The 24935-nt window shown below is 34.4% G+C and overlaps 4 protein-coding genes across 4 annotated transcripts; 3 read left to right on the forward strand and 1 right to left on the reverse strand.

Moving 5' to 3' along the window:
* The first annotated feature begins 631 nt into the window (after positions 1–631).
* On the forward strand, positions 632–4439 carry LOTGIDRAFT_190168 (hypothetical protein). The gene is made up of 2 exons (XM_009058077.1): positions 632–1201; positions 2250–4439. Exons 1-2 carry the CDS (start codon positions 680–682, stop codon positions 3069–3071), a joined length of 1344 nt encoding a protein of 447 aa, XP_009056325.1. The 5' UTR covers positions 632–679; the 3' UTR covers positions 3072–4439.
* A 4780-nt stretch (positions 4440–9219) lies between these two features.
* LOTGIDRAFT_119831 (hypothetical protein) lies at positions 9220–10896 on the forward strand (the record flags this gene model as incomplete). The annotated part of the gene is made up of 4 exons (XM_009058078.1): positions 9220–9329; positions 9810–9870; positions 10029–10157; positions 10708–10896. Coding segments are annotated over 4 exons (489 nt in total), but the record flags the coding sequence as incomplete, so codon positions are not given.
* Positions 10897–16920: 6024 nt separating this feature from the next.
* On the forward strand, positions 16921–17847 carry LOTGIDRAFT_162155 (hypothetical protein; the record flags this gene model as incomplete). The annotated part of the gene is made up of 1 exon (XM_009058079.1): positions 16921–17847. The coding sequence occupies one exon, from the start codon at positions 16921–16923 to the stop codon at positions 17845–17847; it is 927 nt and encodes a 308-aa protein (XP_009056327.1).
* A 2044-nt stretch (positions 17848–19891) lies between these two features.
* Positions 19892–24883, reverse strand: LOTGIDRAFT_162156 (hypothetical protein; the record flags this gene model as incomplete). The annotated part of the gene is made up of 10 exons (XM_009058080.1): positions 19892–19920; positions 20503–20968; positions 21507–21722; positions 22045–22102; positions 22353–22409; positions 22975–23075; positions 23479–23556; positions 23868–23925; positions 24146–24188; positions 24766–24883. The coding sequence occupies 10 exons, from the start codon at positions 24881–24883 to the stop codon at positions 19892–19894; spliced, it is 1224 nt and encodes a 407-aa protein (XP_009056328.1).
* Positions 24884–24935: the final 52 nt, after the last annotated feature.

Here is a 24935-nt window from a genome sequence, read left to right on the forward strand (position 1 = left end):
CTCTATGAGGTCCGGCTCAGCCATGGATGCTTACTTTCAGGTCTGCCACAGATACAAGACGTCGATTATGTTTCTTTTTAAACACCTTTTATGGCTGTACTACTAATAGTAACAATCTTTATATGTACTAATATGTAAATTACACTTAGGATTGGTGACTCAACTTTGACCTTAACGCCATGACGTCACAAATCCTAATAGTCTTCTTGTTTACATATCAACGGTGTTTGATAACTTTCAGCAGCCGAAAGAAGTTTGGGCGAACCATTCCAATCTTCCTTTCGAAAAAATTTTCAGAATGTTATTGAATCTGTCCCTGCAATTGTATTTACCCTTACGGATTGCCTCAATCTAATGCCCCCCTGTACATATGTGTTGAAATTTTGGTGAAAAACTACCGCCTTTTCATTATATTACGAAGATGAAATACGTTTCCATCTAGTAAAAGTTAATATTTGCTCGCCGAAACGTGTGTATTTGTAATAGAATGAGGGTCTAGAGTACATCGTTTAGAGATTACACATAGGATGGACGACGTGATATTTGCATTGCAGCAACTCTTTTCTTTATTTCACACTATAACTATAACACCATCTAAAAATCAAGTTCATAGTCTACTCTTACTGTCTCCGAGTTCAGTTATCTTTCCATTGCCTCGATTCGACTTCCATCCGTCAACATGAGAGAAATTCTACACGTCCAAGCAGGCCAGTGCGGGAACCAAATTGGTACTAAATTTTGGGAAGTGATCTCTATTGAGCATGGAATTGATCCAACGGGTCAGTACACTGGCGAAGATGACCAACAGCTGGAGAGAATTGATGTCTACTACAAAGAAGGGCAAGGAGGCAAATACGTTCCAAGGGCCATTCTGGTGGATCTTGAACCAGGAACCATGGATTCTATCCGATCCGGTCCATACGGTATGCTCTTCCGTCCAGATAATTTCATCTTTGGACAGAGTGGTGCTGGTAACAACTGGGCTAAGGGTCATTATACAGAAGGCGCAGAATTGGTAGACCAGGTAATGGAAAATGTGAGGAAAGAAGCAGAAAGCTGTGACTGCATCCAGGGATTCCAGTTGTCCCATTCTCTCGGTGGTGGCACCGGATCGGGAATGGGCACTCTCATCTGTAGTAAAATCCGAGAGGAATATCCGGATCGAATCATGAACACGTTTTCTGTTGTTCCATCACCAAAGGTAAATTTTAAACATATTTGCTATCAATGGGCAGTCGCAGATTTTAACATTTGCTATCAATGGACACCGTCGGAGATTATAATGTGTGCTATCATTGGGCACCGTCATAGATTTTAGCATTTGCTATCAATGGAAATTCTCGTTGGTTTTTTCTTTTGCTGTCAATGGAAATTGTCTTCGATTTTATCATTTGCTATCAATGGAAATTGGCAATGGACACTAGTCCCATTATCTAATAAATTACATTGTTCCCAACACATTCAGTAGTCTACTAGAAACTGTTTGATCTAAAAAGTTTCATCACAGCAAATTGCATTCGATGTTTATTGTAATAAATATTATATTACAATACAACCTTTTCAATGAAACCACGTAGTCTAATTTATTGAGTGCAGTTGTACATCTTTGTTTTGAAAGGGCGTGTTAACTTTAAGAGTTTCGTCTCGAACTCATACAGAACAAAGGTGAACGGAGACGAGTTAATTTGTATAAGGCATAGCTTAAAACAAAGTTAATTTAACCTATTATAATGTTTTTCTCCAGATTCGTGCTAAATGTTACATGTTTGCTGTTTTGTTTTCAAACAAACTTGAAAAACTGAGGAAATTTTTAAAATAACATTTACCTTAGAAAATGAAACATCACAAGTTATATCACGGACTAATAACAATCTGATAAATATATTACGTTTGCACTAAATGACAAATTGCGCGATGATTTTTGAACACTTTTTGAAAATCTTCATGAATAAATACCATTTTCAAAAAGAATGGCTGCTTATTTAATTGGCGTGAAAAGTGTACATTATTAGGTTATAATTTCGTTTAAAATTTCTTTAATTCTTTAAAATAAGAGTTTTTTTTGTTTTTTTTTTTTTTTGTCTTCATTTTAATCTAACCAGTTTTATATCAAAGTTCTAATGAAGTTTTTTTCTTAACCAATCAAAGCGTGCCACGTAGGTTTCGTCTCATGATACAAGGACGAATTCTGACATAGCGACATCCAAAGAGGCTGTCATACTTTACATTTCTTTATTGTTATCTTACAGGTATCTGATACAGTTGTAGAACCTTATAATTCAACGCTATCAGTTCATCAACTGGTAGAGAATACAGATGAAACCTTCTGTATTGATAATGAAGCCTTATATGACATCTGTTTTAAGACTCTAAAGTTAACCACTCCTACATACGGGGACTTGAACCATTTGGTTTCCATGACAATGTCAGGTATAACAACCTGTCTGCGATTCCCGGGTCAGCTTAACGCAGATCTGAGAAAGCTCGCTGTAAATATGGTGCCTTTCCCACGTCTTCATTTCTTCATGCCTGGATTCGCTCCCCTTACTTCCAGAAACAGTCAATCATACCGTGCCCTTACGGTACCGGAACTGACAACACAGATGTTTGATGCTAGAAATATGATGGCTGCCTGTGATCCCCGTCATGGTCGTTATCTAACGGTTGCGGCTATATTCAGAGGCCGTATGTCTATGAAGGAAGTTGATGAACAGATGTTGAACGTCCAGAATAAGAACAGCACCTACTTTGTCGAATGGATTCCGAATAATGTGAAAACAGCTGTCTGTGACATTCCTCCACGCGGATTAAAGATGGCTTCCACATTCATAGGCAACAGCACAGCCATCCAGACACTCTTCAAACGAATTTCGGAACAGTTTACTGCTATGTTTAGACGAAAGGCTTTCCTCCATTGGTATACTGGAGAAGGTATGGATGAGATGGAATTTACTGAGGCTGAATCTAATATGAATGATCTGGTATCTGAATACCAACAGTATCAAGATGCTGTTGTGGATGATGATCAAGATTTTGATGACGAAGGTGAAGGTGAATCTATGCTGGAATAAACGATCAATCTGGAATGCAAACAAACCTATACTAGAATCTAATGTAATGGTATACACTTTGAATTCTAATATTGCTTTATGTTGCCAACATGAACTGTTATTGCGACTATTTCTTCAGAAATCCTTGAATGGCATGTTGCCGTATTGTCTTGGTTGTGTTTATATTCCAATTTCTGTAAATATAAAATTATAAGCAAAACCGTAGCGCTATCCAAGGCTTTGGTGGTCGTTTCAAAATGGAGGCATTAGTCTAATGTTGGTACGATCATAATTTAAATTCGATTTAGATATTTAATCAACAATATGTATAAAACCTACTGCCCTGCATTACCATGCTTCTCTCAATTTCAGACCCGTCTTCATTAGCCCACATGGTGCAGAAAAGTAGGACGTAAAACTCCATTCATTTCATTTTCATTTTCGCAATTTCAGAGTCGAAACAAATTGACAAAACACAAAGCTATATATAAAGTTGTACTTGCAATTACTGACGATATTAGATTTGTGACATCACTACTTCCTTAACTACCTAAATTGTATAGATGTGATTTCACCACATTTATGATTGCCTAAGTATATTTCATGACTTTTGAATAGCCGGGAAAAGATGCGAGATCATAGAAAAAGTTTGAACAGATCTTTATCTACATGTATATATAAACCTACCATTAATACTAAGCCGTAATGAAAGAAACCCTTATTATTGTTACATTTCGTCATGCTTAAGCTTTATTGATCGGCTTAGTTTACATTTATTATCTTTGTTCATTAATGCTAACTTTTGATAAGGTTTCTGATATCATTTTCTGAAAGGTTGCAATGTTCAGTACAGAGGTCTAATAAAAAAGAAAGATATGCAAAAGAAGGAGTTACGGGTGAAATGATTTCCTGATGAAAACCCAAAACTAATACTTCATATTCACTTTGTCAAGTTATTACGATCTGTTTGTACACCAGCGAATACAGCCAATCAGGGTCCTTGACACAAAGACTGTAAACACTATGTCTAGAGATCACGATTAGTTGTACCGGGTAGTGTACAATGCAAACAAATCGCGTCATTTACAAACTTCAGTGATACAAAAAATATTGCAGTCAAGGTATTAGACACATTGTAAAGATGATCTTACTACGAATTGAAAGAGATACATTTGTTCAACAGTTGTTAGACCTCAATTAATTTTTTTTAAAGCAATGCTGTCAGCGAATAGAAATTAGCTTGTTACTATTTTTACATCTACTTATTTATTTATTTATTTTATATTATGTTACAATATGTTATAATATTTTTTAATTTTATCTTATAATCAAGTATATTATAAGCCATTTTTTTTTTATCCAAAAAAAACTATACGAAAAAACCTAAAAGAATCTATGTCTGGGTCTGGCCCCATAAAAAATGTTGCCATTAAACTAGAACTCCCTAGAAGCAAACTGTTGCCTTTAAACTCAAACTCCCTAAAAGCAAACTGTTGTCATTAAACTCGAACTTATTAGGAGCAAACTGTTGCCATTAAACTCGAACTCCTTAAGCGCAAACTGTTGCCATTAAACTAGAACTCCCTAGAAGCAAACTGTTGTCATTAAACTCGAACTTTTTAGAAGCAAACTGTTGTCATTAAACTCGAACTTTTTAGGAGCAAACTGTTGTCATTAAACTCGAACTCCCTAGAAGCAAACTGTTGTCATTAAACTCGAACTTTTTTAGAAGCAAACTGTTGTCATTAAACTCGAACTCCTTAGGAGCAAACTGTTGCCTTTAAACTAGCACAGGAACAAAATATTACCAATGAACTCGAACTCCCTAGTAAAACGTTGCTATTTGTGTGACAGTTGAAATTTTATGAAGATTAAGGATTAGGGATGAAGATTAGCACAGGATTTGTGCGTGGTTTAGTTAATTAATGAAGGGAGATAATCTATGTTGTTTGGAAATGAAAAATTTATGATTGATAGCGTGACAAATTAACGACGACAGACGAGGGTTATCAATGAAAGAATTAATTGCCGGCTGGTATATGATATTAATGTCCTGTTCTCAGTGATTGATTAAAAAGAGAAAAAAACATCTATTATTAATCAATAATGCTTCGAGAATTGAAATGACCAGTCTCAATCAGACCACATTGTTTAAACCCAGGCCCTGTGTTACAATAAACACAAGTTATAGATCCCTGGGCAGTTTGAATCAAAATAGTGAACTGATACCGCTGTCCTGGCAAAATTCCCTTAATGCATGATGAATGCCTGTGTCCGAAGTCCGCTTATATCTACTTTAGGTGAGGGGCAGAATTGTTATTTTTTCCCGTGTAAAATCATAACAAATTTAAAAATCAGTCTCGGTTCTGAGGGATGGAAGGGAGTGTCACTTGTTACCCCATTTCATTAGGCAAGACTGAGACAGAAATGTAGGATGTAAAACCCCATTTCATTTCAGTTGAGGCTGGGACTTATTTTAGTAAACATAACCCAGTCTATGTGTACCTATATTTCTATCTATCAGTAATCGTAGTCAGGTTAGTCGAGTCTAGCATTGCAAAGTATAATCGGGCCATGCATTATATTTCTGACAAATATGAGGCCAAAACGACACCTTAAGACTGTATGAAAGGACTGGAAAGAAAGTTAAATTCTCTTATTCACAAAGGTTATTAATTAATATCATGCATGTAGCAAGAACTATCAGCAAGATGAAGACTGTTAGTGATAAGTTTTGTCTTAAGGCCACGACCCACCATTTTCGGAGGTTGAAATGGGTCTTGAATATAATGTAAATAGTCCTCAAAAATACCTCAAACTGGGAAGAAAGAATTTATTGTTTTTCTTTCACTAGTTTATTCTTCGCTTGAAAATTGGCGTAAAAATTGTTCGTCTTGTTTATATGGTCTATAATGGGAAATGCGGAATACAGATACTTTTGATTAACCTGTCCTTCTGCATTATGGTAAGTCTGGAAAAAGGTGAGTCGTCAACAACATTTTAAAACACTGCTAACTATGGATACACATTAAGAAGTTTAACACTATTATAGCTTAACAATTCCATTTTTTGAGACGATTGACCTCTGAAAATAGTGACCTATGGTCTTTAGGCTTTACGTTATTATAAACCAACACACTGCTACTAAGTTGTCTCTAGACTGTCGCCGGCAATTATATCAGAGGACACAGCTGACCTGGGTTAAATTTATACGGTAAATGTATAGAAATTAGGGAACTTATTGACCTATTGCTATTTCCGCCTGTAAGACAATTTGTTTTTTGTTGGAACTTTTTGGAATTTGGTAGAAATGGTAGACTTATCATCCTGCAAATGGAAATAGTGAATAATTTGAACTGATTTGGTGACGCGACTAATTTTTAGCATTGAAAACACCCGGGCTTCGCAATTTGTTTCCTTGGATATTTCCTTCCGGTTACAATAATAAATTTTATAATACACCTGTACCGTACTATATTTATTACACCTGACTAGATAAGCATTGATCTATCGATTAGGAAATGGTTCTTGTGTCACCTGGCGCGTGCTGAGCACACGAGTTCTGCGTACAGACGACAAACAATAGATAAGAAGATGACAGGACAAGATTATCAGAATTTAATCCCAAACAACGGTGCCTTGAAACTGGTCTTTTAATAAAAAAAAAAGAATTTTGGAGTAATGGATTTTATTGACAAGGATGAAAACGGTAAGACAAACAGTGATATTTATATACATTGTTATTTTATATCTAATCGTTCATTGTGTATTACTGTTATCAAATACTAATTGTAATATATATTTCATTTGTCAAGGCGAGAGCGAGACTGCCTCCAGCATGATGGCATTGAGAGCTATATATCAAGGGATATCATGTTTCAGTTGATTATTGTTATATGGAATATACTTAGACAACTTCCGTGTGATCATCGACTATAGAATCATATTATGGCCTTGTTATATTCGGCACATTATGGCCATGAGCGACCCTATTTGGAACATATTTGAGCTGATTCAAACATTTGCAATTCAACATCCAAAGACATATTGCAAAAAAAAAACATAGAAATTTGATACCAATCGGACGTTTTGCTTAAAGGATATCATCATCATCAGGTCAAAATGTACGCTCCGAAATCTTAAATATCTGGCGGTGCCATATAATTTTTTTCGGTTGTAAAAATCAAACGTTGGCATACTTTACAAATGTGGAATTTGTCTTGGGTGTGACCTCCACAACTGATTGTATACCAGTTCAAAATACATGAATACTAGAATTAAAACTAAGATAAGTGTTTGTGAATTATCAGTAACTGATTAAACGGGGCTCTATTGTAAATGATTTTGAACAGAATTTGAGTGAACACCCATATGGGATATGACCTGAACTCTGTTGTTATGACGTAACCAAATGGACCGGTAATGTAATCCGAGATAATTAACATTGAAGTGTATATTGGTAGCTTATGTACTTCATGGATGAGTTCGATCTACATGATTTTTTGTTTATGAGAAAGTTATTGCCCATGAAAGAGCCAAAATACTTCAACATAGGCTTGTGAACTTGATAAAGTCTACAGTTTTAATTGAACTTTGTCAAAAGAATGTTGGCTCATATATATTGATGAGATCGATTTCCTAGATGAGTTCCATTTTTAAAAGAATTACGTAAAGTGTTGCTCGTAAATGCAATAGAGACTACAATTACTATGGAATCCTTATGAAACTTGGTATGCTTATTTATATTGATATAATATTCACTGAGTGTAATTTTCAAAATTTTTCGAAAATCTTACAAATACGTTACAATTGGCTGGTAAACGCAATACACACTACAATCTCGATCGGATATGGATGAAAGTTATTCTGTATTGAACATTCATTCTAAAATGTATAACTTGAAGTTTGAGTTAAATATGTTTAGCTGATGAAGCGAATGATTAGATGACATAATCCCTTTAGACTTTTTACGATGTAAATAGAAAGAATTACATAATAAAACAAAATTTTCCCCTCCACTCCTTATATCATTTCGACAGTACATGTATTCGATCGAGTCGGGCGTATTACAGATTATGAAATGATAAATGATTTTTTCTCTAAGCTAATTATTTTGATATCGATTCGTGAGATGACCTTTCTCTACAGATTGATAATGCCGATATATTTTAGACAAACGTAAAGAATTTTCTGGTCTATTTATTGGCATCTTGCACTATTAGCGACTACTGGTACCGTTTGGCCTTCGTGATTTATATGATTACAGGAGAACTGAACTTGATGACGTATTAATGACGTAAATACTATTAGAGAAAGAGACATCACAAAACTTTTGCACATTATATGGCGTTGCGCTGGCGAATGTTTTATTAGAAAAAATTTTAATTATCAAAAATATAGTATATTGAATTGTTTTGTAATAATAAAGAATCTTTTAGCATATATTTTTCATGTGTTGGTCTTTTCCAGAAGATAATCAACAACTATCCATACATATAGCTGTTAATAAGGGTGATATTACTAGTTTATTAAATATCATATGGCGAGATCCCAGTTTACTAGAACTACAAAATGAACAAGGTAATAAATGGTACAAGTAGAACCAAGCAATTCAAAAACAAAGCCATCTTATAAAAGGGGGAGTATGCACTCCATCCATGGAAAAAAACGTATTTATTAGGCAGTGAGATTCGTTAACTAATCTAATCTAAACACTTTTGCCCTTAAAACCAGTATCACTTCCATTTACACTACAAAGACTCGTGTCTAAATAAAACAAAGAAGTATTTTCCAGGGTTTGATTTCAGGGTTAACTCCGTTGGCAAGCGCCACACAAAACAACCAGCTCCCAGCCATGAAACAGTTAGTACAAATGGGAGCCAACATCAATTCCCAAGATGATATGGGACGTACGCCTGTATCTATTGCAGCATACCAGGTAATTTCTATAAAAATTTAAACGTTTCCTCCAAGCTTTATATTTTATAAAAATTAAAAAGACTACATACAAATAACAAACTGTAAGTAAAAGTGAGTTGACTGGCTCGTTTGAAAATACATACTATGTATAATCATAGCCCTCAATACGAGATTTACCTGCTGAAGTGAGACACGGTAGAAATATGTAGACGATGCCCTCTATTATGTGGTTTTAACTCTCTTCATTTAGGGATGGTATGAAGGCGTTCTATTTCTATTAAGAAGGGGAGCTAAGCCTTACATATCTGATAAATGTGGTAGATCACCTTTACATGCTTCAACGTATCACCAGAACATTAGGTAAGTATTGTATTTAATACACGCACTTCTTAAGACTATGGTATTTCCTTAAGGTGCGGTCGCACTTCCATGACAAAATGATCGTGTCGCCGACAAGATTTATAATATCAAACAAGTTTGGTAATTGTCTCCAATAATTTTATCGTCTGCATGACAGGCCGTCATCATCCACTCAGATTCATTTTCCTTTCAACTGCATGCTCCGCACGTGATTATCAACAAGGCGGCAAACGACCGACTGGAGATTTTTGTCTCCTCGCGTGCCCTTGCCAGTCGTTGAAACTCCAATCGGCGACAAAAGTTTCCGACCAAGACCGGTCGTGTGCCCACACCTTCACTAGTCGACAGCAGCTGTGTTTGGGTTATTTCTCAAATAGCTTATGATGTGGAAAAATTGAAAAATGTGATTTCTGAATTGAAAGTGTCATAGGCTTAATGCTGTATTGTTTCTTTACATGTTATTTGGTTTTTATTTTTCAGTATTTTGAATGCTTTACTACAGTCCCTTGGAGAAGACGATATTAATAAAGCAGACAAAGAGGTAAATCAAGATTGTCTAGCTGCATTCATTCGTATCCAAATTAGTAAAAGCTTCGAATATGCACCTTATCATTTTAAATACATAACTTTAAACACTATAAAATCAAAGATTTGATCATTTATAACATATCACAATGTAGTATATATTTTTATTCTTAGTTCATGACCGCACTTCATTGGGCAGCTTTCCACAATCGACCTGAACACCTTGATGAACTGATCCAGAAAGGAGCAGATTATTTTGCTCAAGATGTAGATGGAAAAACACCTTTGCATTGGGCGGCACAGGTATTGTTTAATGGTTCAGATTTTTAAGATAAATTCGATAGCTGGAAACATTTTTACTCATGAAAATGTGGACGCATATTGTTCTCGCTCTGTTCGTCGGTGCGTATATTTCTTGTGAACGCAATAGAGACTACAGTAATTATCCTAGCTAGAGGTTTCAGTAGATTTAATTGAAATGATGTGTTCACAAAATTTATCAGATCTTGGATAAATGTCACGAAGTTATATTGAACGTTTTTTTTTAAAAGTTATTGCCCTTGATTTAGTCCAAAAATTAGTCAGGGAACACATGAAAAACCGGGGTTTTCAATAGATTTTGTTCAACCTTATAGCATGATGATTTTTCAAAACAGTTTCAGTGTTATTGCTCTTGACGCGTCATATCGTATGATTGTTGATCTTGCATGAACACAACAGAAGTTACATTAAGTTGTTAGCAGTCGGTTAATTTGTCGATATGAGCGTCCTTTGCATGTGGATTCAGTGAGCTGCTTTGAATCACATGTCGACCTTGGCCTTTATCAGAGCCCTCGTGTGGTGTATTTTGTAGAATGGTTGTTTAGAATGCTGTTATAAACTGGCCTCTTACCCCGATGGTGCGCTGTTGATAAATTCTGAAGATCTATCTGGGAAAACACCTATACATTTTGCAGCAGCGGCAGGGTATGCTGATGTTATACAAACTTTGAATAATTTTCCTGGATGCAACTTAGAACCTCAAGATCCCGATAACAGGTAGGGTGGTTCTGATATGTCTTTTTTCGGAGGCGGTATGTGTCAGTCCGGCAGCTCCCATCTTGTATGCCACGAACACCAGAGCTCAAATACGCACATATTTTATTGGTGGTGGGGGATTACCACCTTTAGATGGATCCAATTTCGATGATCGAGATGATCTCAATGTTTCCAGAATCAAATTTAAAGTTCCGATAATCAAGATGGTCTCATATATTCCGACAATCAAAAACGCTCTCAAATTGGAAGTTTCAACGCTTCAGATGATCTCAAACTAGAACTTTGGATGACAGACGATCTAAAATTAGAAGTTCATGTTCTTATAATCAAGTTATTCTCCTTTATAGATTTTTCTCCTAATAACAATTATTAACATTTTTCCAGAACACCATTACATTGGGCGTCAGCAATGGGTAAATTCGATTGTATGAAAGTATTAATAAATCTTGGTGTTGCTGCTAATCCTATTGATTCTGATGGCGGAACTCCTTTAGACTACACAAAACAACTGGGCAACATAGGTATGTATTTGCTGACTCAATGGTATAGAATTGGTTCTGGTATCCGCCGTCGAGACGCTGTTGCCGCGTTAGAAATGGAAAATATGGTGACTGACGACATAATTATTTCACTAGTTTTGCAACCGTGATTCACAATTCATGTACGCGAATACAGGCGTGAGGGCTACTTGAAGTTGCAAACCCCACTTTGTCATTACAGAATATAATATAAGGTACTTCATTCATTTGGGAAATTACTGTAATTATGACCTATTTTACGATTTTTATCACGATTAAATCCACGAACAAAACCACTTAGTGACTAGAGTAAATTGGTCTGCTGTATCAAAAGTTTATGTCGTCTATCTCGCATGCATTTTAATGGGTTTGTTATTGTGATGTATTTGAGAGCTTTATTAGTTTTATTATAACATTGGTAATTACTGTGTTATAAACAAGTAATATTATACAATTAAATACCCAATACTATTCTGTCATAAACAACTGATCTAAAATGAACTTAGAAATTATATTTGATCTGGTTAAAGGGGAAGTGTGGGCGACTTCATGCAGACTGGAATTGTGACCACTAAATCCTGCCTCCCTGTGTTGATATTTTGATGTCAGTTTTGGCTTTCCACTCATGTCAGTAAAGGGAATTTCATTCGGTTAAAAAAAAAAATTCAAAATGTCCGATTTTCACTCGGCTTGAATTGTGGTTGCATTCTGCGACGACCAAAGCCTTGTTTAGCTTTGGACAAAGTTTTGGGATGTTGAATTTCCGGTATGATTATAGCTATACCAAAATATATCGATACATTATAATAACTATTGACAAATTTAATCACATGAAAAATGATGTGTGATTATTTTATTTCAATATGATATCTAATCACTTGGCAATGTTCATTAAAAAAAACGGTTTGTATTATATGCCGCCAATGCCCTCATCAGTGTACATTGCAATAGGTCGACCATGTATAGCATTTCTTTTTTAGGGCATTTTTATAAACTGGGGCGTTCATACCTTCCCAAATTCAAGCCATGTTATTACATACCTGTATTTTATATAGGCTAAGTACAAAAGGGATTAACGATATGCTTCTTGTTTGCCTTTGATTCAAATCTTATTAAATCCCTTTTCTTTTGTTTACTTTATTGATAGAATGCCAGAGGTTATTGGAGCAGAAACTTGGCCAAGTGTCAAAGGTTAACGAAGCAGAAGTAACATCGAAGAAATCGTCGTCCAGTAATTCGTCAACACCAACTAAAAAAGACGAGGTCCCCTTAGTTTCATTAAAGATTTGTTTTTAACAAGAAAGACTAACTGTGATATAGAGCTAACAACCACCACTAGTGACTTCATTCAACCAGCTAATCAAAATAACTTAAAATCTCAAACCGATAGTGCTATCAAGGATCAGAATTTATCATCTGACCTTACTCGACACCCAAACGACGATCTAAAAGGGCTCAAATCGAACTCGTTGAAAAATCGGAATCTGTTACGAGGATTAGCTGTTCAGGATCAAAGTGCTCTGAAATCTGGTAAATCGCCGGATGTGGATTTATTTTTAACTACAGCAATAGTAAGTGATGATATTATTTTCACAATAATTGTTTTATTGTTAATTGTAGTAGATTTGTAGTAGTGGCTAGGGTAGGATCGTCAATCGACGCACTAGGTACACGATGCTTTACCTCTCATTTCACAGGTTTACACTGCAAAATACACCAAGAGCTTTAAAGTGTGAAAATTGTGGCTACGTCTTCAGTGCTGAAACGATTCACCAACTAAGACGCATGATTTTTTTCTCGAATAAAAAAATAAGCAAATTTAGTCCCATGTCCGTTAACTTGCTGAAATTTCCAATCGCTTGAAAAGCTTATTAAAGCTTAAATTAGGTCAGAGGGTTGTGGGAAATGTAATACCCAATAAACATTAATGAAAGCACTTGGCGCAATATAAGTAGTATTTTGTGGTCAGAAAGTGTCGATGCATTTTTATTTATTTAACGATATTTAAGTAGTTTTGAACAACCCAAGAGCCTTATGATGAAAATTTTATTTCAGACGTCAGATACTGTGGAAGCGAATGTTTTAGGGAAAAAACCACTACCCGATATCAAGGGCCTGCCGACATTCAATAGAAATAATTCCAACCATTCAAATGGTAATACCATAGATATGGACGACAGATCGACAACTCCGAGAAGCTCAAGAAAGAAAGAAAAGCTTGGTCCTCTGCGTGGAGTAAAACCACTCTATGGTAAGAATGTGGTTACTCGTCGCTCGAAATAAGACATAAAAGAGTCTTAACATGCAAAAACACCGAATATGTTCAGAAGAAAAAAATTAAATATTTAATTGAAAGGGAGCGAGAAAATACTCGTTTATGTAACTTTCTTATTGTACGTTTTAGGAAAAGGATCCATGCCACATGAGAGAGTAATGGCTATAAAGAGAGAAGATATGACACCTAGATCACCCACACCGCCTGGGGATTTTGAGGATAAATTTTCAAAGTAAGTATAAAAGGATATACATACTAAGCAGGAAATACGCCCACATTATTCGCTACCTAAAATGTGACCAGAATTTTATTTCCATTTTGCCAACATTATATTATGCAATTACCAGTCATAATGCATGTTTTAACAGGAAGTGATGTACATGTACATCGCCTTGCACACATTCATGGATTTTCTGAAAAGTCATGATGAATGCCCTACCCCCGAAATTCATCACTCTGCATAATCCAGGATCTGAAATGATTCCACGTGTGATCCTGCAAGGAGGAATACCCTTCCAGAAAAAATTTCATCGTTTACTCTGGACTTAATTACACAGACTTGTGTTGCATGCATGTTTATCTTTTTTTCGTATGGCTATAGAATTGCTTTTACCCTTCATATATTTCAGATTTTCTTTACACGGAATAAAGTCACGTGAGAGAAGGCACACGTTACATACAGTAGATTCACAACATTTGCTTGAACAGAATGACATCCGCAATTGTGTTTCAAGCTGTGAAGACCCCAGTCACCCAACTTCGGATGTTGGTCCGCGACCGACATCAAGACCTCGTCAAGTGCTAAACAATGTTGTGTATTCATCCTCAGAAGACCTGTCAATCGGAGATGATGACGAGACTAAAGGATCGGGACTATCTTTACCAGAAAGGAAAATATTGGATAGAAAAATTCACAGTGTGCTTTATTAAATTATTTTTTGTGTACCCCCCGAACGTTTGTTATGTAACGGAAGTGACGTAAAAGTGCAATGACACAAATATGGCTTAAAATTTGAAGTGAACAGTCGGGTATAAAGAATTGGTATATTTTTTTTTCTTTTTTTTTTCTCTGGAAGCGACTTCTCTAAGGTTGTGTACCGTCAGTGCACACCCAGTAAGCTAGTTTTGTATTGGATAGGACTACAGTAGTAACTGTGAGTTTCGAATTCCATGTTTTGCCTACAAACAAGTCTATTCTCTTCAACAGTTATCGATTGCTAATTGGTCACGTTGCATTATGTCCTCCATAACAATCATTATTTTTTTTAACAAGATGATAGAATCAAGTATATGAACTGGTCTCATGTTCCGTTTACCTCAACTTTTTCTAGCTACCCTCGAATACATACAATTTAGACAGTATCTTTTGAAGAAGAGACTAATGATATTCTATGATAATTGTAGTATTATTCTATTAAAGTGGCCTTTGTCTATCACTTATTACGTAGGTGTTTCCTTGTTGGGCTCGTAGTGGCGCTAGTGTATAATTTTAGAATATTAGCTATAATGGTGCCGCTATGAATATTCCATCTTTTTTTCTCATACATCATTTCTGATTTATGTTTTTGAGTTAAATATTTAAAGAAACAAAAAAGAAAAGGTTAACTCACATTGATATTTTTTTGGTAGGCCTAGGCTACACTGCAGAAAATGGCGTTATCATGGCGTTAGGCCTATTTCTTCTTGGAACATTTTTTGTTAGAGCCTGAGTGAAAATAAAGAAAATTCTTTCAATCATCAAGAAAAACTATCAGTTACTTCTTTTAAAAAAACAATGAGTTTTGCCCTAAGCTCATTTCCATTAATAATAATTTTAATTCAGCAAGATAAATTGTCACAGTCCAGTCCAAGCCGAGACAAAGTAGGCCTAGGGCCTATCACGACTAGGCCTTTAGGGGCTGAGTGAGATCACATTAAAACCACGATTTGTGGGTTACATTGATCAAGAATTATGGAGCGAATGACAATGGCCTATTACGTTTAATACCCAAATGAAATAAAAAAAAAAAAGGCCTACTCACCAAACAAACTGATAGAAAGAAAAATAGGTCTTTGTTCGTCTGTCTCTGGACTGTGAGTGTGAAATCGTGAGATCACAGGCCTACCGACAAATTACGGCGACTACTGACCCTTTTGATATCAATTCGCCATTCCTTATTGACTTCATGATTTCCAGGAAACTGATGTCCACCAATTATTCGGAAAGTGGTGAGTGATTAGCATAGTCATAATAGGTGAAAGTTTGCCGCAATATTTTTTTTACTTCTGATAGAACAGTGGCGCCACCCGGGGAGATAACTCATGTGAAATTGCCCCATTACCTCTATGAGTGTCCCTAGCACAGTTCTATTTAATAGTGAGCATATATTTTATATTTTTGGTAGCGTTGGCGTCTATTAACGAAACTTGACGCTATATAAGTTATTTTCGGACGTGTATAATGAAGTGACCCTCGGCTATATTTTTTTTTTCAAACTGAAGTGAGAAAGCCAAAATTACTGGTTCATTTTGATTGTGCTGCATCACTATAATGGAATAATTTTCATTGTAGCAAGTGTCACTGTGACGCTCCCCAGATGCACTATTGTTTCATTATGGCGATCCCCTATTATGAAACTTAACAATTTCAATTGAGATGCCCCAGTAGACTAGCCTATTACCTATGTAGCAATTTTCATTATGACAGTTTATGTAGCTGGTTTCATTGTGACCTTCCCCTATTATGAAACAATTCTGATTGTGATGCATCGGTATTGTGAAACAGTTTTAATCCCGCATCTTTATTGTGTAGCAGGTTTCACTGTGACGTATATAGGGCCTACCCCTGTGATAAAACAATGTTCATTGTGACAGCACCAATGGAACGATTTTGATTGTTACGCACTTTACGGCATCAATTAGCCTATAGGCGGCACTTCCATGTGAAGCCTCCACTGCTATGAAGCCGTTTTCATTGTGACGCAACAATATTCATTGTAATGAACAAAATATTTCCATCCTTTGACAGCTATAATAATGAAATTTTCATTGTGACGCATCTCTTATTATGTAGCGATTCGCATAGTAACGACATCAATAATCATAAAGCAGCTTTCACTGTGACGTCATAACGGGACCATGATCATTTCAGAAGATTCCAGAATAAGTGTCACAAGTTTTATGGACATTCTAAAAAAAAATCTGTGTAAACCATAACTACAGATTTTGGATGCATTATAAGAATCGTAGTGACAAGATGACGCCAGATGACAATATAAACATTCTTGATAGATTGGTGAATGCAAATAGAGAATATATAGACATGACTGCAGATGAAGATGAAGAAATTCTCGACGAATTGATGTCACAAAATAAAAAACACATTGGTTTGATAACAGATGATAAAGGTATTCTTTATAATGATTTTAATATGATGTCAGTCAATAAAGAATACTTTAATTCGAGGGCAGATAAAATTTTGGATGAACTGATGTTAGGAAATAGAAAATATCTGGATGAACTTATTATGCCAAATTATAAAGGCAAGATTGGGACTGAAAATAAAGGAAAGGTCCATCAGAATACAGAATATAAGGGAAAGATTAATGATCAGGGGACAGAATATAAGGGAAAGATCTATGATCGGAGGACAGAATATAAGGGAAAGATTAATGATCAGGGGACTGAAAATAAGGGAAAGATTAATGATCAGGGGACAGAATATAAGGGAAAGATCTATGATCGGAGGACAGAATATAAGGGAAAGATTAATGATCAGGGGACGAGTGAACAAAAGACAGAAATAAGAAAAATCCATGATGAAAAGAAGGAAAGTTGTCAAAATATTTGTGGAGAACAGAAGGTTGAAAGTCAACTCCTGGGTGATGTGACAGCAAATGATCGCGATATTCTGGATCAATTAATGATCAATAATAAGGAACATATTGATTTGATAATAGATAATAAAGATGTTCTTAATGAATTAATAAATGACAATAAAGAACATATTGGTTTGACAACAGATGATACAAAAATTCTGGATAAATTGATGACTGAAAACAAACAGCATTTTGATTCTATGGCTGATAACAAATTCTTAAAGATGGCTTTTCGTATTTTTAAGAGTAAAATCAAGCAAACTATTGGTGGTTATAATGAATTAGGCCTATCCATGTATTCTTAATCTAAAGAAATGTATGTGTCGGCAGGATGTTTGAAGAATACAATAAACTCAGATCCACTTATCTACGTTACCATGACATGAAGCTATAAGTTTTGAATTATTCATAAAAGATGAACAGCAGATAGAAATCAAATATATCAAAGAAGAACAACAGACAGAAATCAGGGATATAAAAAGTGAACAGCAGACAGAAATCAAATATATCAAACATGAACAGCAGATAGAAATCAGGGGCATAAAAGATGAACAGCAGAAATCAAGGATATAAAAGATGAACAGCAGAAATCAAGGATATAAAAGATGAACAGCAGAAATCAAGGATATAAAAGATGAACAGCAGAAATCAAGGATATAAAAGATGAACAGCAAAAATCAAGGATATAAAAGATGAACAGCAGAAATCAAGGATATAAAAGAGAAATCAAGGATATAAAAGATGAACAGCAGAGAGAAAACAAAATAATTGTGAGCAGCAGAACTTGTCTTTGTTTCGCATCTTGCATCAATGTTTTAAGTCAGCAAATTTTTATTCTGAAATGTAATATGTTTCAGAATGGAACTGGTTGATAAAAGTTTCATCGAAAGGCAATGCCAATATTTGGACTCTTTTCCTCTAAAGTTTTTAAACAGAATACTAATTTCCAGATATCAATTTTATTTATTCATATACTTCAACATTTTTGTATCCTTTGAATTGCACATATCATATAGTTTGTGTAGTTTATCCCAGAAATATCACTCTCCTCAATAAAGAGATTAAATAATCTTCAAATCTCAAAGAGCTGACAATTTGTTTTTGTAATTTAAAATCAATTATGGTATTTTATGTTTGAATTTCATTAATATAAAATTTATGTCTTCCTATTAACTATCTACAGTGTAATATGGTCTCTAACAAAATATCATAGATAGAGGAATAGCAAAGCCTATTTCTAAAAGATTTAGCAGGTTGACCCAAACATTAGTGGCTGAAATAATCTAGTGACATTACATTTGCACGAAATACATTACATTGGCACGAAATAAACTAGTGACATTACATTCGCACAAAATAAACTAGTGACTTTCCATTCACACAAAATAAACTAGTGACTTTCCATTCACACGAAATACATTAATATCATTACATTTGTACAAAAAAAACTAACTAGTGACTTAACATTTGCACGAAATAAGCTAGTGACTTTCCATTCACACACGAAATACACTAATGGCATTACATTTGCACAAATACATTACATTTTCACAAAATTAACCTATGACATTACATTTGCACGAAATAAACTAATAACATTACATTTGCACAAAATCAACTAATGACATAACATTTGCAAGAAATAAACAAGTGAGATCACATTTGAATGAAATAAGCTAGTGACATCACATTTGAATGAAATAAGCTAGTGACATCACATTTGAATGAAATAAGCTAGTGAAATTACATTTGCACAAAATCAACTAGTGACATAATATTTGCACAAAGTATACTAGTGACCTAACATTTGAATCAAATAAGCTAGTGACATAACATTTGAATGAAATAAGCTAGTGACATCACATTTGAATGAAATAAGCTAGTGACATCACATTTGAATGAAATAAGCTAGTGAAATTACATTTGCAGGCAATAAGCTAGTGACATTACATTTGCATGAAATAAACTAGGGACATTACATTTCATTCACACTGTTTATACATGTAATTCACTAGTGACAGTCTATTCATACACCAATACACTAGTGACAGTACATTTACCAAAATTCACTAGTGAAATTACATTTACAAAAATACACTAGTGGCATTACATTTACACAAAATACTACAGTAAAATAACATTTACACAAATTCATGAGAAATTTTTAGTTCATTTTGACATCTTTACATCTTTACATATGCAATCTGTAAATATGTGCAACCTGGTAAAAAGAATAGAGTAAGGCATTGCCAGTCCTATATTATGTAGCATAGAATCTAATCAATGATATAAAGCGTCTAATAGTAAAGTCACTATCACAAATAGTTTTGGTTATTTTGTCTTTATAATCTATTCTCTGTATTGATAATAGCTTGGAGCTGAAAAATAAAGGAGAATTGTGTACAATATTTTTAACCCAGCAAAGGGCTTGTTAACCTGAGTGTGCATATTATAGATAGTGTGCAATTTTAAAAATCTGATGCAATTTTAACCATTTTTTTACTCACAGATGATTGAAGCTAAACAAATTGCCAGCTGGAATGTCATTTTTAAGCCCTGATGAATATTTATGACTATCACACCAGATGCAGTTAAAGGGATTGTAATGAAGTTTTCTAAAAAAAAATTGTGAATCAGGGACATAAATAGCATCAATTTACACCATTCAAATTTTCCATCAGACTTCTGTGGTTCCAGCAATTCCACTTTAACGAAGTGTTTGATGACATCACTAATCAAGAAATATGCTTTATCACATAAGACCCTTAGTGACATCATCAAATACTTAGTTTTTTAGAGAAATTGCAAGAACCAAAGATGGCTGATTGAAAATTGGAATGACGCAAATTGGTGCTATCATTGTCCCCGATTCACATAAAAAATTTAGAAAACCTCTTTGCAATCCCTTTAACATAATGTTAAAAGATCAAATGCAAAAAAGAATTGAATATATTACTTACAGTTTGGATTGATAGGTGGTCTAAGAGGAGAATACTTGGAATCACTAGTAGATAAAGCAGGATTAGGTGACATTGGAGGCATAGATCGACGTTGTTTAGGTCTATAGGTATCTGTTAACTTCACAAATAAAATCCGAGCCATTCGCAATATAGCAGCATGGATAGCATACTGTAATAACAGAGCTCCAAAACCTCGGTATAAACCTTGTAGTCCTTCTTCAATAACAATTGACTGGAAACAATCCACAAAGCCCTCGTATCCAGTATTAATGGGGATCACACCAAACCCTGTATCCATGTTATCTATGATGGTTCTTGTGCCTTGTATATACATTCTATTCAGTACTGTTTCTAGAGGATATAGCGCTATGTCTGCTATTATGGCACCAGAAAATGTACCGATTAAATCTGGGAAGTACTCGTCATATAACGTTTGACTCATAGAAGATGATGCATCTGGGCTATCCTGAAACAAGTAGAAGGCCTTATAGACTAAAGCAAACTAATGTGTAGCCAGAGGCCGTATTCTCAGAAATCAAAAAAATATTTTCAGAATAATAGTAATCTGAATGAATGATATAACTAAATAGAAATTTTAGTGATTGACCAATCAGATGCTTGGAACACTAAAATCATCTGAAGTTAGATTTTTGAAAATAAGGCTACTGGACCATCAAACTTTGAACAAATTATAAACTTATTGTCTTCTTACCTCTTTTATCACTAGTGCTCTACCAGGCATTATCAGACATTAATATATTATATTATATATATACTCTATCAGTCTGTGATGCAGACATTACTATGTGACATCACATAACATAAACATCATACACTGACCTAGGCCAGTGCTTTTATGAGACTATGTTCTCATCACTATCTAACACTGAAAGTTTTAAGAGTTCAGCTTGTATGACACCTATTCTGTCTGAATTGTATGTTTAAAGAGTTAATTTTTTCACTATTAGGTCATCTTGCTTATTTTTTTTTTCAATCATGCTTACCCAATCTTCCAGTTGATCTGAGCGTATAGATGATACAACAGTATATTGAGCTACAGAACATATTACATAATGAGCCACACGAAATATAACTGTTGGTAGAACTAACTTCCAGATGGGTAGCAGTCGGGTAGTCTGTGGCATTCCCCATCCCATAATACGGGTAGCAGCTTCTTTAATACAATCGAAAACACCTGGCCTCTCACTTGCAATGTCACTCTAAAATAATTGTAAAGATTTGTAACATATCGAATCTTTTGGTCATCCTTGACAACTCAATATAACAGAAATTAGAACGGTAAGAATTGACATGAAAACACGGTGCTTAACACTTCTAAAAATATCAAATTAAAAGAGGGAATGCATTTCAGTTTCATGAAAAAAGTTCACTTGACTAAATCATTTCTCCCAGTGTTCAACAATTTATGGGTTTTGTTTTAAAAAAACTTGAAAAAGTGAAACACGGACACGGTGTATTTATAGCAAATCCTGACTCAAAAACTCTATTCATAGCAAATAGCAAAGTAGAAATATATGTCACCTGTATAGTTTCAATTAAACTAGAAGCAAACAAAGGTGTAGTCAGGGCAAAAGTCAAACTGAAATTAAAAAGTATTTCATTATAGATAGAGAAACGAATTGTCAAAAAAAGTATTACTTGTTTCATCTTCCAGGTATAATTTCCTGGGTGACACCACTTCTCATCCATGATCTGACAAAATTGTGATGCAACACATGTTGTCATTACACTTATAGCAGTTTTCAGCTAATCTTTTAGCATCATTTTCCATAAACTTGAAAACCAACCACACATTTCTGAATAGCTTTATAATAAAATATATTAATTACCCTTTCAGAAGAACATGTTGTAAATCTTTTTTTATACTACTGTGTCTTGATACCTCTCTACAATACAAACAAATCAAATCATATTAGGCCATACAAAATAAATAGTCTGTTTTACAAGCCTTTTTTTGCAAAAATTGGGGCGAGAGGGCGAATTTATCATTCATAAGCGCTTTTTTAGATTTTCAACTGGAATAAATCAGAGCAAGCGAAAGCATCTATTTTTTATTACCACAAATTTAATGTACATTTAATATTAAGGCAACAATCAGGCATTTTTGGGCCGGCAAAAACTATTTATTTTGTATGGCCTTATTCATTGATGTTCTAATACAATGTCAAATATTTTAGCATTTTGACTTTCTACACAATCAATTTGACAATTTATTTCTTGTGCTTAAAGATAATGTACTGTTAGCAAGCATTCACTTTTGTGGACAGACAGTTAGAAAGAGTCTACAGATGTCCCAATCATGTCACCTTCATGAGCTTTAATTCAAATTTCTAGCACATCCAAACAAGCTAGCATCCAATGAGATGGGACTGAAGTCTTTTTCAACTATTAAACTACTGTATTCCAAAAGTTTGATATTATAGCCCCAAGAGACAATACTTTAACACTTACTTTGGTAAAGGTGTTATTTCACTAATAACTGTATCAGATATCATAATAAAACCACTAACAACAAAAACACTACCTAAACCTTTCCATATTGTCCCCATTCCCTGTAAGAAATACACATAAGACTGTTAAAAGTTGTTAATTCACATAGTTTTGTACATAGATTGTAAAATCAATATGCAGTGAGGTCCCAGGTCAATTTCTGCTTCGAGATCAATGGTTGTTTATTCATGTGACGGCCATATTGAATCTCCAACGAGGCTCATAACGCAAACAGAAAAAGGTAACGTTGTGTCACTGCAGTGAAAACAGCACCTTGACATTTTAAAAGCCACCTTCTCCCATCCTACTAACTCAAAGTTAATTATATTTTACATCATTCAATTTGGAATTAATTAAGCTATTTAACGATACTTTCAGATGAAGACACATTTTTGAGAAAGGGCAGTGTAAAATCCATTTTCTTGCTGTTGATTGGTTGTTAAGTGACAATAAGTGTGATATTACCTGATGTCTGTAACGATTTATCAATACTTGTATTAATGTAAAGGGTGTCAAATGATACCACTCTCCATTATGATGAACCTGTAAAGTTAAAGAAGTTCCTATTAAACCTAAAAAGTTAGAGAAGTTGCTATCTTATTAATCAAAGTAAGCTTATAGATGAAAACTAAAAAAAACCCTTTAAAATAAGATCTTACATGATACAAAAAACCAAAATTTTGAATATTTGTATACATGAGACCTTTGGATCTTTTACAGTTCAAATGGTTTTCTTTGAATGCCTGATGACAATTAAGCACTTTTTTCCCTTATACAGATGTGTACAACATCTATTTTATTTTTGACAACAGCTCCATCTAGGATGGCTACTATAACAAAATAAACAATACTACCTGACACTGTCTTCTTATAACTTTACATGGATGAGATAGAATCTGTTCAGCAAACACACTGAAATTAAAATAAAATATATCATTGAGGCATTACGTCTCTTTTATTTTATTTCAATGTACCTGTATCCTTCAAATATCAAGGTGAATATATATATATATTATATACGGTATAAATAAAGTTTGTAGTATGGTAGGTTATCTAATGTCACTAAATCAGTAGATGCTTTTTCAGAGCTCTAGAAGTTGAATTAAAATTAAAAATGAAGTGAAAAATTTACCTTGATAATCCAATAGCAAATCCAGCAGCTTTCTGAATTTGATCTGAAACAAAAAACCATAAGCGAACATAACATTTATCGAAATTTACATACTTGTTTCATATTCATAAGCCTACGTTCAGATCGAAATTAAACGAAATTAAAAAGGTTGTAACAAATGGGTTCAAAACAGGTTTTCCAGTCATGGACACTAATGCCATATCAGTTAACCCTTGAAAATTTCATGGAAAGTAGGCTTAGTAATTACATAGTGGTATTAATTTGGTAGGGTTATATTCATAGTTGGTTTGCCAAAAAATCTGTAAAAGTTACAACTCGGAATCACTACTTCTCATTCATATGAGAGAAAATGAATACAGTTTTATTTTATATGGTTCTTTTCTATTTGACCCATTCCAATTTCGTTTCCTTTTATGTGTGGTTGTCATCTTGACTTTTGTAATTCCAGAAAAACTTGGATGTTTATTTAATAGACTAGCGCATCTCTTACTAGGCCTATACTGTAAGTACACTATTTTGATTCTGTCACTGCCATACAATATAATTGTACCGATAGTCTGAAGTGATCACCTTGATTATTTTCCAAACAAAATTTACAATCCGTTCCATACCACTACTACCTGGCTGAGATGGAACTGGTTTGCTGGGTTGTTCTGCTTCCAGATATTGCCTGTATCGATTTTCATCATCTTGTTGATTTCGCCGAGGAGAATAGTTTGGCGAATATCTGTCACTCATCGAAAAACTGTCGTACATTACGTTCGTACCCATTTATTTGCAATCAAGTTCA

This window comes from Lottia gigantea, assembly GCF_000327385.1.
Source record: "Lottia gigantea unplaced genomic scaffold LOTGIsca_32, whole genome shotgun sequence".
In the NCBI taxonomy this organism is placed as follows: domain Eukaryota; kingdom Metazoa; phylum Mollusca; class Gastropoda; family Lottiidae; genus Lottia; species Lottia gigantea.

What these genes read in the sequence shown, in the direction of transcription:
- LOTGIDRAFT_190168 (XM_009058077.1), top strand. Translation starts at nt 680, where the DNA reads ATGAGAGAAATTCTACACGTCCAAGCAGGCCAGTGCGGGAACCAAATT. An exon ending in CTGTTGTTCCATCACCAAAG is followed by an intron (nt 1,202 to 2,249) that starts GTAAATTTTAAA and finishes GTTATCTTACAG; the next exon opens with GTATCTGATACAGTTGTAGA.